At 38.3% G+C, this 25,837-nt stretch overlaps 2 protein-coding genes across 2 annotated transcripts in view; one reads left to right on the top strand and one right to left on the bottom strand.

Moving 5' to 3' along the window:
• The window catches only part of LOC138060210 (SEC14-like protein 1), a 36,913-nt gene extending 34,228 nt beyond the window's left edge, over window positions 1–2,685 (bottom strand). The window contains exons 1-3 of the mRNA XM_068905945.1: window positions 2,490–2,685; window positions 2,013–2,162; window positions 1,650–1,781 (exon numbers count right to left, since the gene is read on the bottom strand). Of these exons, the coding sequence (XP_068762046.1) occupies window positions 1,650–1,781; window positions 2,013–2,162; window positions 2,490–2,552 (345 nt within the window). The 5' untranslated portion in view covers window positions 2,553–2,685. The remainder of the gene's footprint in view (window positions 1–1,649; window positions 1,782–2,012; window positions 2,163–2,489) is intronic.
• Window positions 2,686–5,324: 2,639 nt separating this feature from the next.
• The window catches only part of LOC138059102 (NLR family CARD domain-containing protein 3-like), an 82,790-nt gene continuing 62,277 nt past the window's right edge, over window positions 5,325–25,837 (top strand). Inside the window, exons 1-6 of the mRNA XM_068904621.1 lie at window positions 5,325–5,496; window positions 7,773–7,936; window positions 19,250–19,427; window positions 20,723–21,389; window positions 22,432–22,617; window positions 23,023–23,091. Of these exons, the coding sequence (XP_068760722.1) occupies window positions 21,200–21,389; window positions 22,432–22,617; window positions 23,023–23,091 (445 nt within the window). The 5' untranslated portion in view covers window positions 5,325–5,496; window positions 7,773–7,936; window positions 19,250–19,427; window positions 20,723–21,199. The remainder of the gene's footprint in view (window positions 5,497–7,772; window positions 7,937–19,249; window positions 19,428–20,722; window positions 21,390–22,431; window positions 22,618–23,022; window positions 23,092–25,837) is intronic.

A 25,837-nucleotide genomic window follows, 5' to 3' on the forward strand; every position in this document is an offset into this window, starting at 1 on the left:
TAGTCATCGGATTGCTACCAGCTTTACATTCGTACGCCTCGCAACGTTTTACTGTCAGCTGCGCCGCGTATGGCTGTCATTTCGTTACCATAGTTCGTTACTGTTTAGTTTGCGCTTACGGGGATACATGCTTCCCATGTATCAGTGGCGGTTAAGTCTCGCAGCGACTTCCCCAAGCTTTGGTGTTTTTCATGCTATGCCATTTTACGCTCTTTATCTGCCTTTGTTCTTGTCTGATCCAGCACGTGCCGGCGGAGTCAGCTCATAGTGCTGGGGAGATAAGGAGGCTTGAGCTATTTTAAAAGCCTACACTCTTTCCATTATAGCACAATGCTGGCCGGAGGTTTAGTTCGTAGTGCCGTGGAGAGTTAGGCTTTTATATCATTATTTGGCTTTTACCAGCCTACAACTTGTCCGATCCAGCGCGGTTCGCCTCGTGCGTCGAGGAGATAAGTTCAGGCTTTCAGTCAGGCTATGGAAGTCGTCTGTCACGCCGATCGTGGAGCGGTGTCCCCCCCTTTTTCATCAACATTGTCTCTTGCGTTTTGTTATTATAGTGTCTTAACTATAAATACCCGCGGAAACTGCGACATTAATTAGGCTTTGTATTTGTACATAACGTATCACTTAACCCTTTCTCGGTAGTTATAGAAATTTAAGCTTCTCATAACAGTACCAAAAGCACCCAATGTCACATTTCGGAAAATATCTGTTCGGAAGAGGATTTGAGATGTAGAATTTTTTGGAACATTTGTTGCAAAATTTCTTGCTTGCCTGCCTGTCCTAGGATTTTCGAAAATCTAAATAATGGTATAATTGCCCATTTTTAATGGATTTTTACCCAAAAAGTTCACCTAGGATTTTCAGAAGCCTTTTTTCTGCCTAAAATTTTCAAAAAGGATAGTTTTGATCCCTATAATTTTCGCATCACTAGACTTTCAGCTAGGAAATCCGCACAAATGACAAATTTTTAGGGAATAAAAATATGTGTATATCTACCGTTTAAACACTGAAATACGTTTAACAATGCTATGTTTAAGTCGTTTTGAACTATATTCTCGTTGGGTGCCCCTGAAACAACATGGAAACTATTTTTAAGCTAAATTACTGCAAAATTTCGGCAACATGAAGATTTGCTTAGAACTGGCGAAATGAGCTATACATATATAATTTATAGACACCATATATGGATGTATGATACTATTATTGGGGCCTTGCAAAGAATACCCTACAGGTAAGAAACTTACGGCACCCACAAGTTTCTCACCTGCCGCCACTCAATTTAATTAAGAAAAAAGAAATAATAATTTCAAGACATGAATAATTTATTACTGTCATTTCAAAATAAACAGGTATGGAGGGAACTATGAAACACTTTTGTAAATGAAAGTCTGTGGTTTATGCGTCATTTTCGTGAAAATAACAAAGAGAATCTCACACTCGAACCAAAACAATGCCGCAAGCGTAATTAACTCAATTAATTACTTGTTTTGTTTATTTCAGCCGTGCATGTTAGTGCTTACAAATTTATTCATTGGAGCACTGCCTCAAAACACATCAAATACAAACTAACGCCGGAAAATTAGGCTTATCGTTTTTTCTCGTTATAAATAGAAACTTCTGGCAAGTGTCGTAGCAATATTACTCACCGAGTAATAGCAGTGCTCCTTAACTCCAACCCTGGATGAAAAACTCTCGTTGTAAGCGGTGATTGTCAGGGTTCGATCGCGTCTGTTGAGGCAGTTGATTTGAATGAAGTACACGTACTCGACGCCAACTATCTACGAAAGAGGCAAGAAAATTTCAAAATTCTTTCCTTTGAAACCCAGAATACCCATGTTTAAAGATTTCAATCCCTATATTTGATTAAATGATAAATGGAGACTGGTTGTCAAGTAACCAGCGAGTTTTAAAAAAATTATTACGATATGACAAGCAACACGCTTTGACAGCTTAACTCACTATCAAGTGCCCGCAAAAAATCTTTACCACAAGATTTAAAGACGCAATACCTTTTTCAATAAATACGGAGCATCCACATCAAGTTTGCATCGTCTCTCGATTTTGTGAATCGCGCCGTCTTCACTGTTGGATTCCGAAAGGATTTCACTTCCGAGGAAGACGGGAATCATTGGGCACGTAGGAAAACGTTTCTCGTAAGCCTGAAAATTAAAAAAAAAATTAAAAATATATCAGTAATGCCGTTAAAGACAGTGGAACTCAATTGCCGAGGATACCACATCCAACAAGGATTGCACAATTCGACCACTGTCACTGTGTCAGAACCAGTTTCAACGACCGACGAAAGTTTCGTTATTTTACCAGGCCAGTGTCTCAATTTTTTACATATTCTCCCAACAGTACAGGTAAATCTCATCTTTATCAGGTCAGTTTTTTCTCCTTATTCTGCAAATAAATAAGCTGCAGATCGATGCATTGTGTTAAGAAACATATCCAAGAACAAATGGAAAACCTAAGAGATGACTTACCGCCATAACAATTTCGAATGGGTATTTGTAAACCCTTACGGGTGACTGATATTCTTGAACCATCCTGCTACACTGCCTGCTGTTACATAGGAGCGAAAATTCTAGTTAAGAAAATAAATGTGTCGGAACTTTACAGCAGAAATTTGATTTCAACTTCACAACCGGTGTTTTCGTAACACCGACGTGCCTAGAATGACGTCCCGCCCAAATTCGTACCCAGTGCATACTCTGCCATCACTTAATTAAGCTCAGTTTGACGTATTTTTGGTTTTTACGTGACGTCACCGCTGCCATGTTGATACCCCAAAGAATGCCACAAAGATATCTTTATTTAAGTTCTCCTTTGTTTTTGTTGGAAAAAACAAAAACAAAACAAAACAACAGTGCATTGATTCTGTATGTGAAAACCTTGACGAATTGGCCTGACAAGTCCAAGAAATTCAACTTTCTCTTCATCCCAAGCCTTTTGCCTTGGTAACTCGGTAACTTGGTAAACAGTGTAATATCAGACATCAAAAACAAATACTCCTTTGAAAGCAACAATCCTTAAAGATTCCCCTAAATGAAGAGCTCAAACTTTTCAGACTTTCAAAATATTGACGCATTCAATCCGAGTTTCCTACCAGATCAGGGTATAATGCGCCGATCAACTCGAAACTTCATCCCCCCCCCCCCCCCAGAGAAAAGCCCGGGCATTTTAACTTTTGAAGATTGGATCGTTCAAATTCCTCCCCCCCCCCCCCACCTTCCCCCTCCCCGGGCCAAAATGGTGTTCAAATGCCCTACCCAATCATCGGATTTGTCTGTCATACCCAACTACAGAACAATTGTCGCCGGCTCCTGCAGCTTGTGCATAAACATGCTAACACATGTTTCGTTACCCTTCATATCTTGAAACTATTAAAAGCGACTTGAAAATTGAATTAATTAAGTCGGACAATGTCAATAAGCAAGCATAAGCTGCTAGCTCTAACTCCAAAACACGGCAAAGGTTGTTTAACGAGGGAACAGTATACTTATCAACAACAGAGCCTAGAGCGTTTACGACTGCATATATTTTAAATTGTTCAGTGTCGGTTGATAACCTCCAAAAGAAATGGACAGCTTTCAGAGCTTTAACAATGAAATAGGGGTGTGAAAACGTACCATATTGTATTCACTCTATAGTATGACAAAGAAGAATTACGCAGCCAAAATTCCTTCGAAGACAACTTTTAAAAGATCTTTTTCGTAAGTCAATCGCCCACAAATGCATATTATCCTGAGGCCCGTACGGCCCCGCGCGCGCTTTCATTGCAAAACTATTGGGAAAATCCCCGTATGAGGGCTGTACGCATTCCCGAAAAGCCATTTGTGAAACTGTCAACCGCTTGTTTTTGAAAGCCGATCTTTCAAAAGGTTTTCAAAGTAACAAATAGAAAAATGACTGTGAAGTTGACGACTAAAATCCTCTCAGTTCTTGAGATACAAAGGGAATTGTGACACCCGAAAGTGGAACGGTCCCCAAGGGCGGAAAAAGCCGTACGGCCCTACTAGGGGATTTCGTCGCTTTTAAAAGCAAATAGCCATAAAAGCAAATGCAAAAAACATATTTGATACATATTTTGTGCAGATATTTGTTTTTGATTTTGTCCTCATTTCATCTTCTGAGTGCTCATAAATAGTGCAAAGAGCCCATCATGGGAGTGATAAAATGCTTATTGACTGAGTTTAGGTCGGGCCGGACGGGAAAATATTTGGCCCTCGGTCATAGCGTACGGACCGAGCGCATCCGTACGCCATGACCTCGGGCCAAATATTTTCTCGTCCGGTCCATTCAGTCAATTGGGAGCTTAAGCACGCGCGTTTTTGAAACGCGGACGGCAACCGGAAGAGAACATTTTCGCGTGCCAGGACAGTGGTGTCTCCCACATTTTTATACTAATCATCTCTAATGAACAAACTGGATACTTAGCAATGTAAAAGACAAGGTAAAAGGGAAAACAGAACACTTCCGGTTGCCGTCCGCGTCTTAAAACGCGCTTGCTTAAGCTCCCTAATATGTAAATAATCTCTTCCTTCAAACTCTTCCATCTCTTACAAACACGTGTCTAACAGCTGTTAGCCAACCTCGTCTCCAGAGCGCTTTTCCCTACCCAAAGCCAGGGAAAAGCGCTCTGGGGACGAGGTTGAGCTGTTAGCGACTTTGCAGTCCGAAAAAAAAAATCCTGACACTTCCGGTTCAATTTTCCCCACCCCACGCAGGCAAAGGTCAAATTCCCCACTCCCCTTGCTCAGAAGATAGTCAAATGTCAGGGCTTTACCCGGGAGGGGGATGTTGAAATTTCGATTTTAACGGCGTATAGTGTTGATTAACAATTACACCCGTAGCCCGCAAGCATTGTTTTTGTTTGTCCCAAGAGAAACTGGAAAGAATACTTATGCAAAGTTTGGGGGGGCAAACAAAAGGTATTACGGTATTTTTGAATGTGGCCTATTGTTAGCGATATGGCACATATATCCATCACTTGTGGTATGTGTTTCCATGGTGCATGTGGGAACACAAACACATGTTTGCCTTCAAAAAGCTGGAGTTTTCTAATCCTTGAACTTTCGAATTCGTGTTAAAAATAAAGTCTCCATTGATTTCATTGGGTTGACCATAAGGCATAATTATTGTATTACTACAGAAAGGGAATCTTTTTTTTTTCACATGTGCGTATTCCCTCCAAAGAGGAGTGTGGAAAACATAAAACGTGCTACACGGGAGACTGGTGAAGGAACACATATCCCCACTCCGGTTAGGAAGTGACAACGGATCTTTCTAGTAGTTCCAGTCTCCATGCAGCCTCCCCCGCAGACAGTAATCCCGTGGGTCTCTGCGTGGGAACTCGAGGCAACGGACTGAAGAACCATTTTGTCAATCGTGAGCATCCTTTTTGCACGTTGTCCAGCATGTGTCGTTTTCATACAGAGGATTTTTTGCCAAGTCTGTAAAGGAGTAGGATTTTGGCGAATGGCGCCCTTGGTACGTGATCTGAGTTATGGAGGTTTTTGTCGTGATCTGAGTTATGGAGGTTTTTGCATGGTCGCAGTAGTCACTGCGGTAGTTCTTTCTAAACGTGTAATCTTGTCGATTCCTTTGTCGTGAGTGACGCTTTGAATATGTTTGATATCATTGACATCGGGGCGTTACATAACGACGTTTTTCCGCCATGGAAAATTCTCTTATTCAAAAGTTCAATGTTATAACGACGCCAATGTTTGCCATGATCGCCATGGCGCGGCAAAGCTACTTGTTTGTAACTTGGAAATCTATCTTGAGTTGTGTCCCACAGGGGTCAGTTTTAGACCCACTTTGTTTTATTATTTTTTAAAATGATTTATTTATGTTGTGAGGAAAGTATCAGTGAATGCATGTACCAATAATATCCAGCTATATGATTCAGATACTACGGAAATCATTGATCTGTGGAATTAGCGGGAATTTATGCACCTTACAATGGTTTGCCCCAGGATGGGGGGGGGGGGGGGACGGGCAACCCACGGGAATTTTGACATTTTCAGGGTTTCAAATGTCAATTTCCCCACCCTTGGGTCTCCATAATGAGTAAAATTCCCACCCCTGGGGACCACACACCTTGCAAAATTATTAAGTTAAAAAAATGATAGGCACTCAGAACAAGTTTATTGCCAGACTCCTTCAGAGTAATTGTACTTGTTGGCAAATGGTCCCCACCAAGTTTGCAAATTTCCCCAAGTGAAGAAGGCATATCACAACACTGATTTGAACAAAAACAATTAAACAGGATCCTCTCAAAGCAATCTTAATTGTATTTCTTGTAGACAAAAATTATAGTGTAGAATGATTAAAAATTAACATAGAAAGTATCAAAAGGTAAGATTATTATAGAACTACTGGTCTTTTAGATTCATTTGGAATAGGTCGTATTCCGCTTTCATCCAACTGAGGTTTGTAACTGAGGTCCAGAATTAACCAGAATTTCATTTAATTTGACAGTGGGAGTATAATAGCAAATCTATAGACACAGAGAATACATCGAAAATTTGTGGTAGGGCGGCATCTAGTGAAGGCGTAGGAAGTTATAAATTTTGTTGTAAATCAGCTTTTCTACGAATATTTCTTCTCAAAGCTGAAGGAAAAATACCTTATGTTTAACTTATTAGAAATTTATAGATAGAGCACTGATGGGCATAAAAGAAAACATTTTTGCTTAAAAAAAGAACGCAATACTCCTTACCTTTTGTTCCGCCATCCTTTGACACGGGAAACTCGCTCAATTACTCATTCCCAGGTCCTCTCAACTTTTCAAGATGGCGGTCGAGTCAAATTTCCCATCCTGGGGACCGTTGTGAATGTCAAAATCCCCACCCCTGTGCATTTAAGGAAGTCTAATTCCCGTAGGTTGCCTGCCCCCCCCATCCTGGGGCAAACCATTGATAGGTGCATTACCTGTCTCTGTCGCCCACCATCGCTTGTAAATAGTTCAAATTCTTAAGAGGTATTGGCAGAACTGAGCACATGTGGCAGGCTCTATAATTGTAGAACTCAGAGAAGACTTGAGAATGAAGATTATCCAAGACAATGTTGGAAAAGAGAGAGATTTCACCACAGGTTTCTCCGTAGGAAAATTTTAAAAAATATTTTTCCATTGTTGCAGTTGTTCCAATACACCTTAAGCCTGTGGGAAAGGAATTTCATCAAAATGTTTAATGAAAGTGGGCGGAGCAGTGACTCGGTAATTTGGGCCCTGTTCCACAGGTCGGTGGTTTTCATAGTAAGGATCCAGTGATTTTGGAAGCAAGGTTACAGAAAGATCTCAGAATTGCGGATAAATGGTTTACAAATAATGGTATATGACTGTTAATTAATGCGAGGAAGTATCAGGCCATGATTTTAGGTTCTTCAGCCCATAATTTCAAGTTTACGGTAAATGGCTTTTCAATATCAAGTTATGACAGCATTGGTCTACTTGGAGTGACTGTTTGATAGAGACTTGATTTTTCACACATACATGTATGTATCAAAATTGTGTTTGAAAATTAGGAATCAGGTTTCTGTTGTATCTCACTTTAAAAATCTCATGCCCATAGATGCAAGATGCATGTTGTATAAAGCATTTATTTTTATTTTAGAAAGATTTTAAACATGCAAAAATCATTCATCTGTACAAGGGGAAGGGTGAGCATGCCAATTGTAACAATCATCGTGGCATTCCCTACTACGTATTGCTGGCAAGATCTTAGCACATGTAATAGTCAGATGTGCCTCTGTCTTTGCAGATGAGGTGAATCCTGAAAGCCAGTGCAGATACAGGGGGAACTGTGGTACAGTTGATACATGTACATGTATGCTTTTTGCTGCACGTCAAGTGCAAGAGAAATGCAGAGAGCAGCAACAAGACCTTTAAATAGTGTTTGTTGACCTAACAAAGGCCTTCGACTCGGTGAGTTATGCAGGACTTTGGAAACTCCTTCAGTGAGTAGGTTTTCCTGTAAACATCTGACAGGATGCGGCGATGCGGATCCGCATAATTCCCTAAAATCCGCATCCTCTGCATAATTACGATATTTTCCGCATAAAACTGAAGAAATGCCTGATATTAGTGATAAAGCAGCTGCTTACCACCCTTACAAACACAAAAGCCAAAGAGATTGACTATTTTGAAACGCTTATTTTCCTGAACATTGAAGAAAACACGCCATTTCGTTCGCAAGATGAAAGTTCGTAAGCAGTTTCCACTCATTTTTCGGGAATGAGCCTAGACTCTAGTTAAACCGTTTTCATAACATACCCTAGGCTCGAAATTTTTAAAAAAGGTATGAAAATTTAGCTGCAAGTTATAGTAGCAAGTTAAATTGTATTATTTTGTAACTCTGGTAAAGTAGGGACAATCACTGCGATGAAGTTGTACAAAACAAAGAGCCCGCAATACGTATGTGTAAAAAACCGCTGAAAATGGTGAATGGAAGGGAATGGATCGTGGTTCAACCACATCACAATTTTGCTCCATATCTCCAAATTGAAACAAAATTCATGACAAGAAACAAAATATTTTTTTATCGCTTTATTTCTTTTAGCAAAAGTTTCGGCAAAATGCCGATTACCAATCCCTTTACTTTAATGGTGAATGCTGGTCGCAAATTGGCGACTCGGCCAGATATCTTAATCGCAAAGGGAAAAAGCGACTGTATTGGTCGCAATTTCTAGTCCTGATTTACCATAAGCATGTAAATACATTGGACGGGCCTAATTATTAGTTCTATAAATGTTTAAATCTCCACAAAATGTGGCCAAAAATTTCCGCATAATCTTTAATTTTTTTCCGCATCCTATCAGAAGCCCTGTGTAAAGCTTATAAACATCATTCAATCTTTTAATGATGGCATGACAGCAAGTGTTGTTGAGGGTGGGCAAACTTCCAACAGCCAGCCTCAATCTCAAATGCAATCAACAAGTATTTCTGTAATATTCCTCTTGAACTTGCATCCACATTGCCAAAAGTGAATTGAAGATTTTCTACCTACATGTACATGTATCATATTTAACTATGTATAAGTCGACCTTTTATGGCCTCAAAAGAAGCTCCAAAAATCTCCCTCGACTTATACACGGATCAGAGATTTTGAGCCAAGTTCCAGCTAAGTAATTTATTCAAAATCAACATAATGTTAACGTTGTCTTGGGCATAACGAATGCAGTGGACAAAAGCCGACTTAAAAGACTTCAAAATGAATGACAAAAGACTTCAAAATGAATGTAAGCAATTCCAGTTGAAATGAAAAAGGACTTGTCCAACTCTAAATGTTGAAGATACTCACAAGCGCAAATATGAAATAGACACTGGAAATTTTCGTTTTCCAAAGGCGGAAAGCTCTAAAAGTCATTTCTGTTTCTTCGAATAAAACACGATCATTCAACGGTTTAGTAACCTGGCGCAATACCTCATGTTTGTGTGCAAGCATCGTCGTCACTCGTGTTGCGTGAAAATGCTGGTTGGTAATGAATGTTTTTATTCTTTATACAAACCTGGCAGATTTAAATACTTTTGCAAACTTCGTATTGTTTGGTTTATGAGTTTTGTTTTGTTTGTCATTTGAGAAATTATAAGTCAAGGACCAATTAAACCTTGCACATTTTCGCATCGTTCGCAAGTTATTTTCAAAGATTGCCTCCTGCTTCTGTGATGTTGCATTGTGCTTATCCTCTAAACCCCTTTAAAGTTGAACAACGAAACAGGTGAGTTTGAGGTTTACATGTTCGATTTCCGGAGAACTTTTTCGAATTTCAAGGACAAAATGCCCGCATAATACAACAGTTGCTGAACAACAAAACTACATTTTGTATTAAGCGCTTGAGGTCCTGATTTTTTTGTGTATCCATATTTCCAGAAATCGAAGAATACAAGATTAGTGTCCCATGAACATTTAACAGAGAAATTAAGAAATTGCGTTTTTTGCCATCAAAAATGGGGGTCGACTTATACATGGGATTGACTTATATACAGGTAAATACAGTATATGAATAGGAAAAAACGATGTTTCAGTTTACAGAAGTAAATGAAATTGAGGTATTCTTACTATTCGATGCTATTGATACTAAGAAATCTTTTGGGCGTGATAAGGTTCACCCCTTATTATAATTATCTGGCTCCAGTTGTTCAAACGATGGATAGAACTATCCACCGGATAAATCACTATCCAGCAGATAAACACTAGCAAAACCGATTGAGTTATCCAGTGGATAGTGATTTATCCGGTGGATAGGGCTATCCATTGTTTGAACAACTGGGGCCTGGTGCGTTTGAAATATTTAGGCCACTGACTCATATCATAAATCTGTCTATTAAATTTGGAGTGTTTCCAGATAGCTTGAAGATTGCTAAAGTTATACCAATTATTTTTTAAGCAAGGACAGTGCGAATAATGGTTATCAAAATAAAACAGGGATTCAAGGCGCATCAATAAAACATTTTATAATAGCTCAACTTCAATCTGACTCTCATTTTCCAGTTTGAATCAACTAAGTAGGTCATTTAGAACACAAACTATCGATTTGTTTGTTTTCTTTAGCCACAAAGATCTGAGAAAGATGTTGGCTGGTGAAAACAATAAGTGTAGAGTAATTTAGTTTGGCTTGTATATAAGTGAAGACTTGTTCATTTGTTGCTGCTTCAATTTGCTGAGAAGACTTTAGTTATCAAAAATACTCGGCTATGAGCCGAGACCCCTTCTGTGGCTTAAATTTGCCCAAATTGAGTGTGGATTTGAGTAAAAATCGCTCGGCTTATAACTGAATAAATACGGTAGTAGTAAAATCAGTAAAAGTGTAACCGTAAACGACATGTAACTACGCTATCCTTGAAAAGTATTTATTTTGCACTTGTTTATTCATTCTTAACCTACGGTTGTGTACTGTGGTTAATAACTACAAAGCGCCATTATCACAATGGGCCATTTCCAAGTTGCCGTTTGTCTCAGTTTCGAAGTGAGTCTCGTTGCTCAACTATTGTAAGGGAAATGAGTTTGATTTGCATTAAAGAATATGCGGCAACTCATTTCCATTTAAATGGTTGTGCACCAGGACTCGCTTTGAAACTGAGGAATGCAGCATTTCGGAAATGGGCTATTTGTTAGTTGAAAACAAAGCTGTTAGAATTATCAACAATGCACCACTTCGTGATCATATTACCCCCCACTATGTAAACCTTGGTCTAATTAAGCTTCCCGACATTGTTTAGTTGAATACCGGTCTACTAATTTATTCATGATCACATTATAGCTAAAAAACCCTCAAATTTTACTCTGTTCTTTGTATCTGAGAAACATAATTATGACACTAGAGGTGCATCCTCTCAACATCTAAGCCCTTGTTCCTTTAGAATAAATATGAGGAAATTTTGTCCAGTAATTATTGGATGTTATTATTGGAATGATATCCCTAGATCTATTCGTGAAAAGCCAATGAGACAATTATTTAAAAAGGCACTCTCTTGGCATTATCTTGCTCAGTGTTGATCACTCCCATATTTACTCTTACATGTACATCTTACATGTATGTGTACTAGCTGCTTGAGTGTTTTTTCTCATTTCTCCTCTTGTAAATTTTCTCTCTTTTATCCTAAATAGAAATATAATTTATAATTTAAAGGGAGTGTTATTAGTTAACCTACGTGTATATTTTGCCCTTCTCTGTTTATCTTGTGCTTGACATGTTGAATAATAAATTGATGTATTTTGAAGTAAATGGAGGAAATACATTGCAAAAAATACAAAATACAAATAGGATGGGCTAGAAACTGCCCCTTTCAGTGTGGACAATGGTGTCAAGCAATGTTGTGTCTTTGCTCCGTTGCTTTTTATCATTTTCGTCACCGCTGTAATCTAAGATGCCTTTCATGATTGTGATAAAGGTGTCAGCTTGAATGTGCAATACGATGGCGGCATATTTTAACTCCCACCAACTGAAAGCAAACCCTAAAGTTCATCACATGCTGGTCAGAGAACTGCTCTACGCAGAGGACTGCTTTCATAAGGCTATTGGTACCACATGGTATGGCCTCTTGATGCCCACAAAGAAAACCGAAGTGCTTTTACAGCCTAAGCTGGGTGCCTGCTACAAAGAACCAGTTACGATCGGGTTGGATAATTTGAAAGCTGTTACCAAATTCTGTTACTTGGGTGGTGCACTATCAAACAATATAATTTGCTCCGTCTACTCTGAAATCACGACTTTTGGCCATGCATGCAATAAAAGTTTCTGTCTATCAAGCGGGTGTTTTAACTACTGCTTTATGGCACTGAAACATGTACAGTGTATCAACGGCTTGTAAAACAACTGGATGCTTTCCATATGTGCCAAGATATGGTTTATCTTGGCAGGATCGCATACCTAACACCAAAGTGCTGTCTCACTGCCATATGCGTGGAATTGAGGTCTACTTGATGTTGTATGGATGGTTGAGGAGAGACTACCACATGCTCAGTTGTACAGCAAACTGTCTGATGGCACACACCCACTCGGCACTCCCAAGAAGCGTTTTAAGGATGAACTGAAGAACTCAATGGCCAAATGCAGCATATCAGACTTTGAAACCGTTGCCAGGGATAAAACTAAGTGGAGGGCAATGATCAAGGCTGTTGTTTGTTTGAGGAGTTTGAGGAGTGCCGAATAGAAGAACGCTAAAGAACGTCGTCGCTGCCGCAAGGAGCGAACATCAGCTCCTGGATGCTATCCTTGTGATAGATGTCCAAAAGTCTGTGGATCAGCAATAGGACTTATGAGCCAATTAAAATTCCATGCATCAGCTGAAACAAACGAAATGACCGTGGACGGAAGCAAAGCTCAAATTGTTTAAGGTTATCGTGGCTGAGTAGGATTTTGCCAAGTGAGATTCATGCTTCTGTAGTTGTTATAAATTTAGACAGTGTTTTTTTAAATCGTGTTGTAAGTCGCTAAGATATGAGGTATATCAAAACATGTCTTGCAGATTAAAAAGTGCCCTTCTTCGTAAAAGCTTCGATTTATTTGCAACTATAGATGTTTCAAGGTGTAATGCGCCCGTGGGAAAGGTGATAGGCTACAATCAGTGACAAATTCATTTTGAACACACATTAAAATGAAACAATTATTTTCACAGTTCTTTTGGACTGAGCACCTCACGCACGCAAACACGGTCCGGCACATTCGTGACTGTAACACTCTATCTTGACGGGTGGGAATAAAGTTTAATAGTGTTAAATGGTCGTTAAGAATTTCTAAGAACGCCACCTCTTTTGTGCCTCAAGTGTCTTCTAGTGAGTCCCAAGAAATTTTCGCCAAATTTAGGTCACCTCGTACTACCATATTATCGCAACTTTCTGAAGCATGATCAAGAAAAAAATTCAATTTCTCCAACCAGGAGCCTGGATTATTGTTGGGATCTGGCCAGTAAGTCAAGCAAAACAGCGCTTCCTTGTTACAAAAAGTGGTCATCTCAGCACACACAAGTTCTAAGTCTGCTAAATTTTAAAAGCCTGGTACATAATCCCACAATGACTTAAAGGAACTAGCTTTAGTCCACCAAAGTGAAAATAAGAGGCTATAATCAACAGAAATGTTATTAGTAGTATTTACAATCCAACTGTACAAGGCCAGAGATGAATGCAAGGTTACTACTGCCCTGTTTTTAGACCTTAGCAATGCATTTGTCAGCATACATACATCATGAAACATTGAAGAAACTTTGTTATGTAGGCATCTCTGACAATACGCTCAAACGGTTTGCTAGTTACTAGACTGGAAGAGTACAACATACACTTATCAATAGTTCATTGTCTGATTTTCTGGTGATCAAGCATCGCATTCCACAGGGCTCCATACTTGGCACACTTTTATTCAATCTTTATGTCAATGAGCTACTACCTGTTTGTGCTCACTGCTAAGTTGAGTCCTGTGTGGATGATTCAAAGCTATATGTGTCTTTTTGTAACAAGAACATACTAGGCAGTGTCATGGAAGACCTCAAGAGTGACCAGATGCACCTTGCCTCCTGGTGCTGTACAAATTGGCTTCTTATCCTGACAATCCAACCCTCCCAATTTGATCAGGCGTCTCCCGATTTGATGTGTTGCCTCCCGCTCTCAACATACACTTATCAATAGTTCATTGTCTGATTTTCTGGTGATCAAGCATCGCATTCCACAGGGCTCCATACTTGGCACACTTTTATTCAATCTTTATGTCAATGAGCTACTACCTGTTTGTGCTCACTGCTAAGTTGAGTCCTGTGTGGATGATTCAAAGCTATATGTGTCTTTTTGTAACAAGAACATACTAGGCAGTGTCATGGAAGACCTCAAGAGTGACCAGATGCACCTTGCCTCCTGGTGCTGTACAAATTGGCTTCTTATCCTGACAATCCAACCCTCCCAATTTGATCAGGCGTCTCCCGATTTGATGTGTTGCCTCCCGCTCTCCCAATTTTTATCAGGTTCTCCCAATTTATCATTAAGTTTTTTTTTCTGCAATCTGAGTGTAAAACGTTCATATTACACTTCCTTTTCCTATTATGTCTCGCACGGTGTTTCCATTGAACACTCCATGTTGTGCAGACTCATAAGGCCAGGAGTCGTACTCCATTTAGCAGCTCCAAAAATGGCCGACAAGCATTGGTAAGAATAAAGACTTTAGAATACGACAAAAATGGTGTCAAAATGCAGGAAATGCCACTTGAGAGAAACTAAATTTGCAAAATTTCTTGGAGGGATACCCCCAGACCCCCCTACAGGCTTGCGCTTTGGGCATCAGAAAATACTCCCTATTTTCCTTCAAAAGGGGTTGGAATGTCTGCTTATCAACCCTGGCAAAACAAGATTCTGTGTCTTTGGATCTTCACAAATTCTTAAACAATTAAAATGTCATACCATCCATCATATTTGTATAAAAACAGCTTACAGTTGTGGAACAGTTAAGGATTTGGGAGTCGTGCTTGATAGTCATCTTTCATTCAATGAACACACCAGCATTTTAACCTCTGATAAAATAAACATGATAAACAGGATTCATGATGTATTTGATCAAACTAGTCTTTTAATGGTTATAAATAGCCTAGTTTGTTTTCCAAACTGTTTTATTGCTCATCTGTATTGTCAGGTACTACCGGTAGTTAAGGCAATGTCGCAAAACTGCTAAGTACTGGTTCAGAATTTGCTGCACAAATACTCTCTGGTATGGCAAAGTATGAGCATATATCACCTTTCCTGAAGAACTTAACTCTTTGACCAATTGTGGAAATTGTTCTATACCTTAGAGATGCTGTTTTCATTCATTCATCCCTGGAGCAGCCCCCATTGATGAGTACAGTGTACATGTAAAATGGCAGACAAGCTCCCTAAAAATAGCTAACTAACGATGAAGTCTTAGGCAATTTTAGTCAATAGTTATGCTCTACAAGTGCTTGTATGACGACGGAGCACAATATATCAGTACAGCTGTACATTTTTCGATAGTTACGTACTGTCATGTATAATTTACATGGGCTCAGCACAAGGGTCAAACTTCCCTCATTCAATTTGGAGTGTATGCATCGATCATTTACTTTTTTGGTCAGCAAACTGTGGAATGTGTTGCCTCCAATTGTCAGAGAAGCAAAAGACATTTTATCTTTTAATGGGGACATAGTTTTTGAGTGAATATAGCTGTTGTTAACCCTTTCACACCCGTGGGGTTCCCCATTGACGAGTAAAATCGTCTGGTGTTAGACAGAGTAAAATCTATAAGTGGCACTCTTGGGAGTGAAAGGGTTAAGTGATCTTTTAAAGTTCATATGACTCAAAGCACAGAGCTTTTACATTTTTAAATTAAATTTTTGTAAAATTTTTACATACATGTAGATTAATAATTACTAGTACACACGGGCTTTAATGAGTATTAATACAGTATTAATTAAGTCTGACTCTCAGGATTGAAATGGTAAAGAGGGACATAGTTTTGGCAGGAACAAAAGTCAGACTGGATCAACGCGGATCGCTCGCCTCAGATTGAGCAAAAAATGGTTTTGTAAGTAAAAACTATTCAACGTTTGCCCCAATTTCTCCAAGGTTAGCTTAAAGATTAGGGCTAGGGTAATTTCTCAAGACCTTATATTTTTACATTGATCTGGTCTGACTTTTGTGCCAGCCTCAGTTTTTGCGTGTACCTAGGATTAGGGTCCTTTTATTTCAAATTCAAAAATACAGCATTGTTTACCTGAAAACCCAGTGACTAAAATGTATACAGTAAACCAGCTGTGACAAAAAGGGATAAAGCCATGCCATGCCTTATTGTTACTGGAAGAAGAATTATCACTTCTTGCAGTGATTTTGAAGCCATAATATAATTTTTTACTCAAACCACAAAATAAATTTGTTTGTGATAACAGTCCTTTGTGCTTCTAATGAAGGTCATGAAATTTGGCCGCTGCTTATGAGAAATGCGATCTTGAATTTGCAGACGGTTGCCATTGTGCTATAATTTTATCTAGTTTCTGAGTATCTGAGAGTTTTCATGACAACTATAGACCTACAACTGTATCAAAGGTTTGGGTCTTTTTTTCTGTGGTGTACAAAAATGTTTGATTTTATCAACGGAGTTGATAATGTAAATTGGGCACTGTACAGAGATTCTAAAAGCTGACGTTGCAAGCGTTAGCCCTTGACGAAGGGCTAACACTTGAAACGTCAGCTTTTAGAATCTCTGTACAGTGGCCAGTTAACATTATCAACTCCATTGATGAAACCAAAAATTTTTGTATACTACTTCCCCACCGATGCAGCACCACAGTTTCTTTAGAAACTACCCCCTTCATTTTTTTCTGTGGGTCAAGTTTGCGGCTGAGAAGACAATGTAATACATTCTGTTTCTTGTTAACAAAACTAGTTGTTTGTCAATGTTTGAGAAAGCTATCGAACTATAAAAATAACTGTCTTTACTGGTATTTTAGGGTGCATTTCCTTTAGTTGAATACTTTATTTATCTATAAATCAAAATCGGAAACTGGTTTTGCCGCTGAAGTTATTAATTGAAGTTTCTCGACATAATTTTTCAATTACCGAAATCCGTAGCGAAATCCGTTTTTGAATTTTGTTCAATTGGAAGTGCGAAAAATCCAAATTTTAAGATAAATCAGTACACCTTAATCAAACGCACACTTAATTTGTGTACTCTTTTGCGGCAAAAATACACACAGTTTGCCTGTATGAATGACAAAAGATGCGTTGCTTTTCGGAATTACATTCAATTTGCGTGTAATTGAGGTGCATGTAAGGCTTGTGTAAATATTTACAGTCGTGTTTTGCCTGTGTATTTTGCATGTGAATCCGCCATATTGCTTGCATTTTATGCGCGTGCAAGTGCTGCTATTCCTGCGGCCTGCACTGTATATGGAGGGTGTAAACTGCAGGTTGAAGGTTGCAGGTTAGGGTTGCAGGTCGCTGTTTCACCATAGGTGAAGCAACCCAAAACTTTACTAACACTAAGATTTGGCTTAAAATATAGTGTGAACTGTGAGTTGAGATGATTTTCGTTAGAGAGATCAATGTAGTGACTTAAGCAACCTAAAGGAAAAAGAGTTAAGCAGTTGTGGAAAAAGCCTGAAAAAATCCTGGCTTGAATGTGATTAGCTTGGGTCGCAGACGTAATCTAACACCAGGTAGTAACATCTGCAAAGCTGCCCCGAGATCCTTGTTCTGGATCCCCAACAGACCCAACAAACAAGCAGAGAAGTGCGTTTCAAATTTCCTTTTAACCTGATTGGCTATTACCAGCGTTGTCGAACAATTGTTTTTCTTAACAGACCAATCGTGGGGCTTATTCAAAACCTGTACGCTGCTGGGGGCCCACAACATGGATTTCGGCTCTGGTTCGCAGTCGGACTTAGTTTCATCTGTGGCTCAGTCTAGAATATAATTTGAAGCCATGACAGGGTGATTGCATTGCTTTGAGCTATCAAGTCCTTTGTGAGCTGGCTAGGTGGGAGTTCATATTGCATCTTGTATTAAGTGAATGGATGATAGAGAAAAATAGTGTGTTAAATATTGTGTATTGAACAGCAGAGTTAAGGTGATTGATTTTCTATAAGGAAAACTTGTCCAAAAAAATTGCAGTGAAAGCCTAAAAACAGCCAAACATGCAATTTCGTTGCATACTGCTTTACTATGTCAGCTATCACGCTATCTAAGAGATGGGCCAGTGCAAGACAAACTACATGTCCTGTATGAAGTGTATGCATGTAATCATAATAAAGAACTGACATGAAGTATCTGAAATTTAAACAGCAAGTTTGTGCTGATTAATATTATGGAAGATCATTGTTGTGGGAAGGTTACAATGTAGATGTACATGTAATATGTCAAAAACAAATGTGAGTGTTTCATCAGGGATTCCAAACACTGAGAAACAGATGTTTCGAAGTGTTTGGAACCCCTGATGGAACACAGTGCACAAGTTATTGACATGACTTCTCAACCTTTTTTTGCAAGCTGTGAGTGTAATGTGATGATCTTCTGTTTTATCGGACAAGTGATAGTAATTTGTAAAGGAAATAAATATTCAATATTTGGGAGAATTTAAAACGTAGAACTTTTGATTTAATTTGCATAATAAGGGGTGATGGAGAGTTAGTCAGAATCATGCCATCTACGCCTACCAAAGTCGTCAGCCCAAGAAAGTGATACTGTACGATTAACAAGGCCGTTCCAGTTGCAACTAAATATAAAAATAATTGGGCTGTGAACATTTTTGCCAAATGGCTGGGGTTAAGAGAGATACAACTGCCCGTTTTAGATTGCAGTGGACTTTTTAAAGAATACAAATTACACAAGGTTCAACCCTTGAGTGCAGATAATATATTGCTGAAATGGATGCTCTGTCGCTGATCTATTGGGTGTCCAAATTCATTTTTGTGGTGTGGACGCTAACAATAAAAAGTACTGCAATCAAGTTTTATGTTCAAGATCTCGAAATTTAAGGAAAATTGTGCATGGGTGGTTATTGTTATTTGTGTTTTTTCTGGAAGGTTTATTAGCACAAAGTTTCATTTCAATTGAAGTGTTTTGATCAGTTTTGGAACTAACTTGGGCATTTCATGATCTCTTGTTTCATTGGGTATCAAGATACATGCACCTGACCAAAATGGGGCATTCTGATTGGATAATAACATGATTATGAATTATCAATGAGCTTGAGAACTAATCATGAGGTACCAAGTTCTATTACCCTTTCTTCACCTCTTGAAATTTAGGGAAACCGACAAGACATGTCATGGATGCTTGAATGGTGGCTTTGAGATAATATTACGTGAAGCTCGTTTTGACAACATGATGATCATCAAAAGATTTGACAAGATGATGATCATTAAGAGAATCTTTCAAAGCAGTGTAAACATGATGATGATGGTGTAAAGGTCAACATGGAGGAAGGTATCATAATGGTTCAAGTAAACACAAATATTGTGAGAGGCTCTTTGATCAGAAGAAATTTTTTGTCCTTTTGGAGATGTAGTTTAGGTAGTGGGAGTGGTTAACAGGTCTTGGTTTTGATCTCCATCTCACAACTGAGAAGTACATGTAAGCGCTATCAATTGGAAATGTGAAGTCCAGACGTTTTTGTTGATTTCTGGCCACCATGATAGTGAACCACAGTGGTACACCAACATGGCTCTGTACAAAACTTTATAACGTTTGGTCACAGACGTGCTTCAGCAAGTAACTCAGAAAAAATGTACCACACAGACCTCAGACTTGGTGAGGTTGTTTATGTATTGTTCTTCTAACACGTTCCATGTTCTTGGCCTTTTCCATTGTATAGCTTTGAGTTGATTAATTTGTGGCATGCCAGTGAAAGCAATCTACTTTTAAACTGGGTGGTATTTTTCAAACCATTTAATAGTCATGAAACCACTGTTCGTCATCTGAACTATTAATTTTGAAGAATATGAGTGAAAGAAACTTGTGATTAGCTAGTGGTTATCGTAAGGGCATTTAATTAAGGTGTTCTAATCAAGAAAGGCACCTCTGATTTTACAGCATTAATAATATTGTATTCTCTGTGATTGGATAAATGTAGTAAGGGCACTCGTTAAGTAAAGGTATTAAGGGAAGCAGATGAAGACTGAGGTATATGTGGAAGAGGAGGAAGTACTGAAAGGGAAGGGAGATGTGGAAAAGGAGACAGCCCACTTACCAGGGTAACTGTCCCTCCCTCCTCTCTCCACCCCTCAAAATCCCAACCCCTATTTTTCAACCAACCACAAGGAAGTGGTAAATCCCTTTTTAGACAGTTGATAAAAAACAGTCAAAAGAATAAAATCCTTAAAACAATAAACTGAACTATTTGAAATAATTATTTGAGAAACCAAAACCTAAACCTGCATAATGACAGCATATAGAACTCTCATCCAGCAGTCAGTGTTTCCTGCTTCTCTTAATCTAATGTTTTATTGAACATATATCATGCACATAGAAAATGACACTTGTACATGAAGCAAAACAAATTAATTTTGCTGAACAGCCACTGCAGTATGCAACAGTGCCATTGCTAAATTTTGAAGTGAAAGCTGTCAAATGTTACCTATGTAATTACAATGTACTTGAATATTAGATCTTAATTCTTAGCAGGAATGTGTTGTCACTTATTTTATTTTTTTTTCGTAGCAACTATAGAATCTAATAGATGATAAATAATTTTGCTTTGTTATTTACATGTAAAATCTTAGGTAAAAAGAAAGGCAAACCTTGTTTGCCTGTCCCAGAAGACTGTTATGGCATGCCTCCACAGCTCAGTGTCAAGCCATTAAAAGAGAGAGATCTTCGAGCTGTCACAAGATCCTGGCGAAGTGCTGATCTGCCGATTGATATTTTGCTACTGGCAGCGGAGGCTTGTGGGTTGTCAAGTTGTTTCTCATTTCTGGGGCAACCTTTCAAAAGTTACAACATAGAAGTTGGTTGGATATTTTGGATACATTGGGAATGCTAGTAATCGAGAGCAGCTTAAGGTTGCATTAAAGAGATGTTCTAAAGGTTCTGAAGTCCCAGGGGGATCTTCAACAGCAGTAAAAAATGTAGTCAGAGTCTTGAAGCCAAAGGCTGTATTTTTGGTGGGAACTTGCAGCGGTTTAAGCTCAGATAAAGTCAAACTAGGAGATGTAATTGTATCTGCCAAGTTGACAACACCAGCTGGATTCAAAATTCCCATGAGTCCAAAACTCGGTGATCTTGTTAGGGATGCCCCCTTTGGGTGGGATGCTCCTTTGAAAAATACAGATGAATTGGAAGTTAAAGTACACTGTGATGGTGATATTTTAAGCCAGGCAGAGTGGTGTAAAGTGGCTGGTCTTCAAAAACAACATCCAGAAGCAATTGCTGTTGAGACAGAAGGGGAAGGTAATAGTTTTAACAATAAATGGAAATAAACCCTTAACTAATTTGTATTAAGATAAATTCACGAAGAATCCTAAAATTATTAAATTCTTTTACACCCCCCCCCCCCCTCCCTGTTTTTTTTTTCAATGACACATTAAGCTAAGCTACTGTATGTATTTGTTGGATGTTCTTTCCATGAAAATGAAGTTGCATAGAAGACTGGCAACAAAAATTATGTTAGTGCATAATCAGATAGCTTCCATTGAAATGTGTTATCTCCAAGGTTGAAGATTCCATTCTTAATACTTTGTATGGGTAATCAAGAGATGATTGTGTTGATAGAATGGAAGAAATTGTCACTTTGAGGAGTATTTCTAAAACCCTGGAAGTTTACATTTACATGGGAGGAGAATAAAATGGCTGTTAAGTGCACATTAATATTATTGTTACATTAATCTTTAAAAGAAATCAAAGCCAGAGACAGGGTTCGTACGCATCTTGAAACCCTTGAAAACCCTTGAATTTTGAGAGTACATTTTCAAGGCGTTGAAAGTCCTTGAAAATCTCTGCTCTTCATTCCTGGTCCTTGAAAGTCCTTGAATTTTTACTGGCCCGCAATTTTGAATCTTTGAAAACTTCATTAAAAGTAATCAGCCTCTCAAGTCATGTTGTACAAACACAATGAGCTGTGGGGTCGACAATGGTTACCAGTGCCTTTGCATTATTTTCATGGATGTATGTTATGGAAAATGAGCAAGCATTGTACTGTCAGACTATTTCCATGGGTAAATTCTTTGATGTAAATAAAAAAGGAGGTTCTTGAAGTTTCAGACTTTGGCCCTTGAAAGTCCTTGAAAAGTCCTTAAATTTTTGCTCTGAAAAAGTGTACAAACGGTAAAACCCTGCAGAAAGTATAAATTTGGTGTCCTTGATCTCGTCTGATGAACTTGAAGCTGCTGTTCCAAGGTTTGACTAGGAGATATGAAGCAACAGAGTGTTTCTTGAAGCCCTTTCCCTAAAACCTTGAAGCTCTGATATTAATTCCCTTCGTCCTTACCTTCAGGTGTTTTTGCTGCAGCCTATGATGAAGAGGTTGAGTGGGTGGTAGTAAAAGGTGTGGCAAGTTTTGTTCATCAAACCCATCCATCAAGTAGTGAGTGGATGTCCTTTGCAAGCACCATGGCAGCGTCTGTTGTTGCAAAGATGCTCTGCCCTGATGTTTTCAAGGATTGGCCGAACTGTAACCAAGGTAAACGTCATCAATGGAAAATTGTACTCCACAATAGAGTAGTACCTGAAGTACCCTGACCTCTACTATCTAGGCTTTTCCCTTATTTGTATTTTTACCGAAGTCATCAAACCTTTTTATTAATCAAAAGTAGTTATGGTGAAAATCGAAGGATGATTTGCTTTGTTGGCTTTAAAAGCTGCAAACTCCAAATTATAAAATTGATGTATCTACCTTGAAAACAGGAGAAAAACATTGATGTTTGCTCCTGGTGTTTCTGATGAAATGTATTCCAATTTTTGTGATTGGGGTCTAAACAACTGTCTGCTCTTATGTGGTCAGGTTTTGGAGACAATGTGACCACACCGCCGTGCTAGAGAATTCTCTTAAAGTTGTGGTTGACGTTCATGAAATGTTTTTCTTTAGGTACTAGCAACGTGAAAGTTGAGCAGGCAAATGCACAGAAAGGAAAACGAAAGGAAAGCCAACTTGAAGGTTAGTTAAAAGTAATGAAATCACTTTATTAACACCAAAAAAAAATTGATGTTATGTATCTAAGTGACAGTAGTTGACAATATGTGTGCAGCAGCCAAAGAAGCATAGTTTTCGAGTTGGCTGCTGCTTATGAGCAATTGAAAGAAAGGACGAGGAGATAACAAGGAATTTAAAGAAAGCAGGCAACAATTTACAAGGTTCAAGTAATGCACATACGAAGAAACATAGATTTATTACAAGTTAGGATACTCATTTATATTTTGAAATAATTTATACAGTAGTACATGTATAAACTACCCAAATTGTTCATTATTTATATAGTTCAGACAAGTACAAGCTATGACTGATATTGAAGTAGATAACTTTTATACTGCTTCTTAAAGCTATTGGTAGAGAGCCTTTTCAAATTACTAGGAACAGTTTCCCATAATTTTGAAGGTGTACATGCAAAAGTAAGTTTGCCAGTGTTGGTCCTGACTGCTCGATAAAATTTAATTTTAGATGAATACCTAGTATGTACCTGCGAACATTACCCAGTACACACAGTTAATGGGGAGATATGAAACAGTGTTATACTAAATACATGATAATGTATCTGGTGTGTGAAAATGCAAGTTCTCGGTTTAACAATATTAGGGACCTTTAGATCGGAAGACGAGGATGAGTTTTCCGTTCTAAGCACGTGCACTTCGAAAAATGTCGGCCTCCAAACCTTATGCGCATGCTCAGTATGGAAAATTCGTACTCGTATTCACTGGCGAAAAATGTCTGATTGTTCGAGGCCTTGTCATGTGACTTCAATACCTAAATTCAAACATGGCTGCCATTCGGTGTTTATTAGATCTCCGTCGACAAAAAAAAGACCCTTTTTCAGACCAGTAAAACGGACGAATGTTTGACTGCATATTGCGTTTCTATGCCAGTGAGATTCTCTTTTAAGCCAACAGTGCTACAAGGAAAATTTCTTTAAAAATTTTAAGGTCAACGCGAGTCTCGGTTGCTTGTCAGTGGCTAGTGTTCGAGTGAAAATTCGTTTGTGGAGCTTACCAGCTAATGGATTACGATCTTGATTTCAATTTCATGCGTTTATCTTTTAAAAAGTGGAACAAAAAAGATACCACTAAATTTCCAAATGGTTTCTCTTCCAACTAAATATTTACACACGGTTTCCGCGGGGGCCCGCATCTAACAGAAAATGTTAAGATTTTCGCATTGTTTTTCAAAAGTAAGTTGTTAAAATTGCCATTCAAGTGGTCCATTGAGGGAAATTTATTAAGACCGAGGGGAAAATTTAGAAATGTATTTCAGTCATTGAAAAATAAATTTTAAAGTGAATTTAGCAGTAATAATAACCAAAATCATACTTAACATGTCATAGCACCTCATATTGGGTACACTAGAAGGAAAACCTTTTAGTTGCAATTATATTTTGTTATAGTTGTTCCAAGCAAAATGCCAATTGTTTGCTTTCCTCCAAATTATAGAAATAAACATAGATTAGGTTAACTCTGAATAGCCAAAACAACAATATTCTAAGTTGAGAATTTGATTCAGAAGTCCAGCTTACTAGCAGGGAGAATTTTACTGTAACAAAATATTACTACAGCTAATAATACGCTTTCACCACATTGTAGTGGGTTAATGTGACAACAAAAAATACTTAATCAGGAATTGATTTTATCTTCCAGCAATAAAACAGCAGGAGGATATAAAATTAGGTATCTTCAAAGTTTAGAAAACTTGTTGAAGGTGATCATTCAGTGCCACCCTCCAAAACTTTTCACAAATTTCACGCTGGCCTACTAAGTACTTCCAGTACAACAAATTATTTAACCTCTCTTTGCGGACTCTGGTTGCAACACAGCTGCTTCAATAATTTTAATCCCCTTGCATTAGATTTAACTTTAAAGAAACCATAACTTCATATTTCTGTAATAATCGTTCAAAAACATTGAGCAAAAGCATACAAAGCTACATTTGAAAGGGGCATAGTCCCAGGTCGCAGTTTTCTGGATAAGACTTCACAGAAATAACTCCTGTTACCTTTCCATATGTAAAGGGCCCATAATTTATGAGTCAATTAGTCAATGAGTCAATGAGACTCACAGTCATTATAGCAATAATTTATTGATCAAGCCTAAGCCCTCGTTTCAGTGATTAGGCCTAAGCACTCTCTGAAATTTTAGCTTTCATTTTATGGGTTAGGGTAACTGCTCTAACCCATCGACTCATATATACTTAAGACTCGTATGTAAAAAATATTTCAACATTTGATGCAAATTATGAATTTTTAGCAATTGCTGTAAATAATAGTAATCATTCCTACCATGTCAAAGGATGAATAAACTAAAGTTGAATGCACTAAAGTGTACGAAGTAAAAAAAGTGGTCAAATTTATTTAAGCTGTAATCTAATTCCGTCCTTGCTTTAGTCCCTGGATAGTGTTAAACACTGATGGTGAAGTGAACAAACTACCCCAAGGGGGATTCCCTGCCGAGAATGACTGTTGTTCTTGTTCTTCCTTTTTGGAGAAAAATTTGTAGATTTGTACTGCTTATGATACTGAGACCAAACAGCTGGCAGAGTTGCTGCAGTACATTTAAGGCTATCAATCTGAAAAATGAATGGAACTGTAGAACAATTTGGTAAGCGAGCAAATAGCTTTTACTTATGAATTATAAAATACCAGTCATTTGTCAATTTAGAACTGGTTCCTCTAAGGGGTCAGATTTCCTTAGCCTACATA

The sequence above is a fragment of the Montipora capricornis genome, chromosome 8 (assembly GCF_036669925.1).
Source record: "Montipora capricornis isolate CH-2021 chromosome 8, ASM3666992v2, whole genome shotgun sequence".
Lineage (NCBI taxonomy): Eukaryota > Metazoa > Cnidaria > Anthozoa > Scleractinia > Acroporidae > Montipora > Montipora capricornis.